Source organism: Leuciscus leuciscus (genome assembly GCF_965113295.1).
Source record: "Leuciscus leuciscus genome assembly, chromosome: 13".
Taxonomy (NCBI): Eukaryota; Metazoa; Chordata; class Actinopteri; order Cypriniformes; family Leuciscidae; genus Leuciscus; species Leuciscus leuciscus.
In genome coordinates this window covers 20174640-20181945 of record NC_138737.1, presented here as the reverse complement: position 1 = coordinate 20181945, position 7306 = coordinate 20174640, and the positions used below count along the sequence as shown (strand labels likewise).

Sequence of the window (7306 nt, the reverse complement as noted above, 5' to 3'; positions counted from 1 at the left end):
GACTGGCCCTCTTTGAATGTTAGAAAATTATTTATTTTTATTTTATTTTTATTTATAAAAATATTTTTTAACATGTTTGTCTTAAGGACAAATAAAATAATATCATACCATCGAAATTCCATATGTATATCATAATTTTAAACTATTTTTGGAATGAAATACGTCTGTCCCCAGGTTTTCCGTCATTTCCACCTCCATCAACAAAATCCACTTTAATAGATCCACCTTAAATATTTTATTTACTTGGTAATCATGGAAATAATAGTGAAAAGGACGTATTAGTTGAAGATGAAACTTCAGGCACATGTGCTCTTCAGCACAAGAAAATAAATCAAGGTAACTCAAGCTTTTATACAGAGTATTTTTATTCAGCGTCATTTCCACCTTGGCTGTAGTTCGGTTGAATTATGTACAACAAATATGAAAATAATGTATTTATGTTTATTACGAGTAAACAACATAATAAGTCCAAAAGTAGCTAAGCCTGACATGAGGGAGTGCTAATATTGCAGAAAAACTGCTAAAATGTCATTTCCACCTCTGAGAAATTACAGGCTTAGCTTTGGACATGATATATAGTTTTTGTGTGCTGCATGTTCTCATGACATATTTGTGCTTTTGGACTGAGAACTTTATATATCACCATTCCAGTACACTCTAAATGTATTTTTATTTTTCTATATTTATATGAATGTTTTGAGCCGGTTTATATAATTTGCATATCATTTGTAATCATTATTTTTAAAACTATTAGGTATACTGTTCAACTCATTATGTTAAATAATAAAATACATGGTTAAAAATATTTTGGACTGGCAATTTAAGTAAAAATAAACAGAAACAATCTTTCCACCATAAACCGTCATTTCCACCACTACAGTTTTTAAGAAAAAAAATAAGAATAACCAATGATGTGGATCTAAAAGTATTTTAAATCAAGTAGTAATAGTTCATTACTTACAATATATGTGTGAGTGACTTATAATAAACATAGACCTGAGCAAAAATGAGATACTGTAGGCAAAAATCCCAACTCGTGGCAACTCGTGGCATTTAGCAACTTTAAATAAAAATGCATTAAGTTCATGAAGTATTAAGATTTATTTTGTTACATGATTAGGTAGCCACTGATGTTGTTGACAGATACATAATCTTATATAACAGTTTTACAATATTATATTGTAATAAAATACATAAATTGAAAAGTGGTGGAAATGACATCTTTGAAAGCGCTCTTCAGAAAAACTGTTAAAAATAATAATAATCCATGGAATTCTAAAACTGTCCACTGTTATATTGTGTTAGAAGACAAATTAATGAAGCTAGGAAGATTGTTTTAAGAGTGTTTTAAGAGAGTGAATTTTCCATAAACTCACAGTGCCAAAAGTGCTCCTAGTTGGAGAATCACCCACCCGTCGAAGTTTATAGTTTGAATCGATCTGCCATGTTTTTGTTTTTTTGTTTGTGTTTGTTTTTTGCATCTTTTATCCACACTAGTTCACTTTCTGTTAATTTATTTAAGTGTAGACAAAGCTTCCATGCAGGATCTGGGTGCTAGCTGTGTGAAAAATCCATCGATAAACGGATATGGCAAAGGAAGTGCATTTAAACTCGCTGGCGCGTGCACGCGAAAGGGACTGCGATTTGTCCGGGGAGTCGGATTTCGGTACAACACCTGTTCTACTTCTCTCTCTGTGTGCGTCTATGACGAGTCACGCAGGTACTGGGCTACTCCGCAGCGGCAGCGATCCGAACCAGGGTAAAATAGTCACAATGTAATCACTTATTATAGGTGTACCATAGTGATTCAGGATAAGACAAAAACACGGTTTGGAAAATGGATTCATGATGAACTCGCTCATTATATACATTTTTAACAGAAAAAAGTTAAGGACTTTTATTTAATGCAAATTGCTCAAAACTTTTCAAAATATGACCAGCCCCCTTTGTGGGCCGCGACCCCCCTGTTGGGAACCGATGACCTACATTGTGATTCCTGGCTACGCTACTGGTGTGGTGTCCACTTTCAGTTATTTTTAGCTGTACAACAGCTCGTTTTGCTGTTTGATATTGCAAACTGGTACCTATTTCTTACCATGTAGCCTATTGTCGTAATTATAAACACACTTGTTTGTAGCACAAATAGTTTTACTCTTCTCACACGTAACAGAAAACAGCTTACTTCCCCGTTGCAAAATAAGGTGATAGGAAAGCATTAAATAAACTTACCTGCATTGACAACTGTCAAGCATGACAGGAGATACACAAGCTTGAGCATTCTTTAAATTAATGAATCCAATTATTGCTCGCGCTTGTCCCCTCTTAACACGATCCCATGTCGATGCAAAATCGGTCTTAAAAATTAACTTTTGCCAATAACAATCGCGGTCCTGGACAGTGAGTGACCTTGCACATTAAGACAAAATCGGATTTTCTCCAGTCATTGTTAAAAAACAAGCTAACAAAACTTGCAAACTATAGCGTGAAGAGGCCAGAGGGATCTTTCTGCCTCCAGCTAAGCCCCGCCCACACAAATACGTCACCATGTTTACCAACTGTAAAAGGGTCTATACAAGAGACTGGTAGGCTAATACTTTACACTGAGGTTTCATTTATTAATGTATATGAACTAACCATGAGCAATATATTTTTTACTGTAGGCTATAATCTGTGATCTAACGTTGTTAATAAAAATATCCTAGCTATTGTTTGTTCATCTTAGTTCACAGTGCATTAACAAATAACCTACAACTATTTTTTAAAATAATGTAGCCTATTAAATGTTGAAAAATAACATTAACAAAGATTAATAAATGCTGTAGATATGTGCTGTTCATTATTAGTTAATGTTAACAAATGTAGCGTAATTAACTAAATGTTAACTAATGAAACCTCATTGTAGCCTAAAACATAAATATCTAAAACAAGATCTAGATAAACTTAATTCTGTTAATTAGGATTTTTATGGAGTGTACTCTCAGAAAAAAAAGTACAAAAGCTGTCACTGTGGCGGTACCTTTTCAAAAGGTACACCTTTGTACCTAAAGAGTGCATATAAGTCCCTCAAAGGTAGCCTACATATTGGTACCAAACGTGTACATATTAGTACCTAAATGGTACATATTAGAACCCTTTTGAAGGGTACTGTCCAGTGACAGCTTTTGTACCTTTTTTCTGAGAGTATAGGACTATAGGAGAATAGAACATTGCGTGAATGCTACTCTTTATCAATGTTGCCAAAACGAAGATAAATACCCATGCAGGTCAGAATTGAGCTGATCAGAAAAATAAATATAATTAGCAATAATTATATTTTCACTCAAAATACTGAAAGAAGTTATATAATGTGTTATCAATGTCGTTCTGCTGCATTATGAGCATCAAAATAATTAAAATAATCAAAGTGTGACATTTGCCAAAAGACGGGCGCTGTCTAAAGTAAAAGTAATTAAAAAGTGACATCAACCTAAAATCTAATTTAAGTGCTAATTAAAAATACAAATACTTATATAAAGATTAGTTATACTTATTTAGAATACTGAGAATTACTACAGCTTTTAAAGCAATAACAACATTTTTGGAGAAAGCAAGAATCCCCAGTTTTAAATGTTAGATTTAGTCAACATATGAAGTGGATCAAAAAAGTTCATCAAAGTTGTCCTAAGAACGGGTATTGTTCAAAATTCATGTATAACTTTGATTAAAGGTTTTGATCCGCTTGTTGACTACTATAGTTTCTAAAGTAGCCTACACTATGCAGGATAACATGAAATTAAGAGCAAAAATATACATTTTGATATGGGCACCTCTTAATCAAAGACTGTTTTAAATAAATGAATACATATTACATGAATTACCTTTTTTATTTAGGCCTAACCCTCCCTCCCTTTTAATTTACTTATTTATTATTTAATTTATTATTATTATTATTATTATTATTATTATTATTATTTGTTGTTTAAATAATATTACTTGAATTCCTTATTAGGAATTATGTGTAACTATTAGAGTTTGATATGTGAATGTTAATTTTTTTCCCTTCTTTTTTCTTTTTTTCATTTTTTCATATGTAAAAGTGTCTAACTATGTAGGCTACTTATGGAAGCCCGTTTCCACCATAGTTGAGTAAAAAAAAAAAAAAAGATTCTTTAAGTCATAATAATGAGAAACTTTCTCATAATAATGACTTACATCTCATAATAATGAGAAACTTTCTCGTAATTATGGCTTAACCTCAAAATAATGAGAAATGTTTTCATAATAATGAGAAACTTTCTTGTAATTATGACTTAACATCTTAATGAGAAGCTTTCTCGTAATAATGAGAAACGTTCTCGTAATAATGACTTAACATCTCGTAATAATGAGAAACTTTCTCATAATTATGACTTAACATCTCATAATAATGAGAAACTTTCTTGTAATAATGACTTATTTTCTCGCACTTCTATGCCAGGATTCGTACAGATTCTGTCAAATGAAATTCCAGAACTTTCAAGGACTTTTCAAGCACTACTTTTTTGGATTTCAAGGACTTCACTCAGCACTTATCAAACAATATCTTTATTATAAATTTTTTTTTATTTTTTTTATTTTTTTACTCAAATTACATATATATGGTATCTGATGTTTCACTTCATAGACATTAATCCATTGACCAGTGCTGTCAGGCATGGGATATCCATTGAAAGGATATTGAAACAGATTTTTTTTTTTTTCATGCATGGGATATCCATTGAAAGAATATAGAAACAGATTTTTTTTTTCATGAATATATGATTGATCTAAAGAATGAAAGTTGTATTATATACTTATCATATACTTAATATCATGCTCATAGCCATGCGAAATAGACGGGCTGCAGCGTTAATTTAGCGTGAAATGATTGTATTTTTTCAACAACAACAAAATCTAAATATTTTTAATTAGGGATGCACCGATACCACTTTTTGCAGAACGTCATGGTGTGTGTGTGTGTGTGTGTGTGTGTGTACCAAACTAACAACATTATTTCAGATTAATGCCATCATCAAGACAGATATTATGCATAGTTTTTTATGTGCATGTTTTTTTTAAATTTTTTTATAGATTTATCATCCTTATAATAGTTTAGTTAGATTTGGTATGCCAGGCTACTTACCATGCAGCTTTCTGGTGCTGTCTTGATTTGAATTATTGCCCGCCCACCATAGCCTATGGAGGACCAAACCTGCAAAAATAAAAAATTAAGATAAATAAATAAATAGATAAATAAATGTGATAAATAGAAAAATAAATGTGATAATAGGAAAATAAAGAAAGAAATAAACGAATTGATAAAATAAATATGATTCATTTTTAATCAAATTCATTTTTGTATTATTTTTTCCCCTTAATGTATTATTTTCTGCTTTTATACATTTTTACATATTTTTAAAAAAAATCGTTTTAACTTTTATTTATTCGTTAATTATTTATTTATTTTTATATTTATTCTTACATTTATTGTTTAGATTTATGTATTTATGCATTCATTTATTTATAGATTTATTTATTTATTGATTCATTTATTTTTACATTTCTTTGTCTTGTATGATAATTAGGTGGGTTGGTCTTGCTTACCATTGGTTCATCGTTGATTGAGGCGCTTGCTGGATTACTCTGGCTTTGTAGTGACGTCGGGTGGTGGTGACAGGTGTGTACTATGGCGGACGTTTTACAAATAGCTAGAGCAGTGGTTCCCAAACTTTTTACACCAAGTACCACCTCAGAAAATATTTGGCTCTCCAAGTACCACCATAATGACCAATATTAAAATACAGTAGCGTAGTAGGCCTAACTATTCAGCTACAGTTATGCACAGCTCAAAAAACCAGGCAGTTTTATTTATAATAAGAATATTTATTGTTGTCAGCCACTTTAAACATTGTAACAACACAGTTTTAACATCAACACTGCACTGTGTGCTGCTTACATACAGGTAATTTGAAATATACAGGTAATTGAAAACGTCTCAGGTTACGACTGTAACCCTAGTTCCCTGAGAAGGGAATGAGACGATGCGTCGATGACGCTTTGGGAACGCCTCCGCGTGATTACGTCTGAAGCACGTATGTCAACTAGTCCAATGGAAAGAATGAGCGTCACGGGCGGGTGACGTCATGACCAGGAAGAGATAAAAGCACATCCGGTGCAACTCGCGTTAGCTTGTAAAGCCGAAGCAAAGTCCATCACTGGGATGCAGGAAGTATGGCAGGGCGACGCATCGTCTCGTTCCCTTCTCAGGGAACTAGGGTTACAGTCGTAACCTGAGACGTTCCCTTTCGAGGGAACTCGCGATGCGTCGATGACGCTTTGGGAACGAGAATACCCAATACGCCAGACTTACAAAATGCCAGATGACAAACTGTCGGCAAACTAAGTAAGAAGCACCTGGGAACCTGGGGCAGCTTCCAGGTCCAGGCTATAAAACCTCACAAATGTGAGAGGCGAAGACCATCCCGCCGCATCACAAACCTCCTGAAGGGAAACCCCCGATAATAAGGCTTTAGAGGCCGCCATACTCCTAGTAGAATGAGCTCTGACCGCCAAAGGGCACGGCTGGCCAGAGGACTCATATGCAAGAGAGATAGCCTCGACTATCCACTTGCTAATAGTCTGTTTAGAAGCTTGAAGACCTTTCTTAGGTGAACCAAAGCAGACAAACAACTGATCTGATCTTCTCCACTGGGCAGCTCTGTGGACATAAGTATCCAGTGCTCGCACTGGACACAAGAGATTCAGTTTTTCCTGGTCCGAAGATGCAAATGGAGGAGGATAGAAGACCTGCAGTACAATAGGCCTTGGAATATTGGTTGGCACTTTAGGGACGTATCCCTGTTTAGGGTATAAGAATGCCTTGACCATCCCAGGTGCAAGCTCAAGACAGGTGGGAGAAACCGACAGGGCCTGAAGGTCTCCGACTCTCTTTAGGGACGAAATAGCTAGAAGAAAAATGGTCTTGAATGTCAGAAACTTCTCTGAAACCGACTCTAGGGGCTCGAAGGGAGCCCCTGAAAGGCCTTCCAAAACTATAGCCAGATCCCAAGCCGGCACCCTAGTACGTGTTGCAGGCCTCAGCCTCAAGGTGCCACGAAGGAAACGTATAATCAGGGGGTCTCGACCCAAAGACGTACTACCCACCGGGGCGTGGAAAGCCGCAATGGCCGCCACGTAGACCTTTAAGGTAGAAGGACATGAACCTGATGAAAAGCGATACTGGAGAAACTCAAGTACTGTATTAACTGAACAGTTGACTGGATCCCGCTGATGCTGGTGACACCAAGAC

At 34.8% G+C, this 7306-nt stretch overlaps 1 protein-coding gene across 2 annotated transcripts in view; it reads right to left on the bottom strand.

Moving 5' to 3' along the window:
* Positions 1-2366, bottom strand: part of LOC309512468 (class I histocompatibility antigen, Gogo-C*0202 alpha chain-like) — a 117696-nt gene extending 115330 nt beyond the window's left edge. For both annotated transcript variants that reach the window (XM_082188080.1, XM_082188081.1), the window contains exon 1: positions 2230-2366. In XM_082188080.1, the coding sequence (XP_082044206.1) occupies positions 2230-2278 (49 nt within the window). In that variant the 5' untranslated portion in view covers positions 2279-2366. The remainder of the gene's footprint in view (positions 1-2229) is intronic.
* Between the last annotated feature and the right edge of the window lie 4940 nt (positions 2367-7306).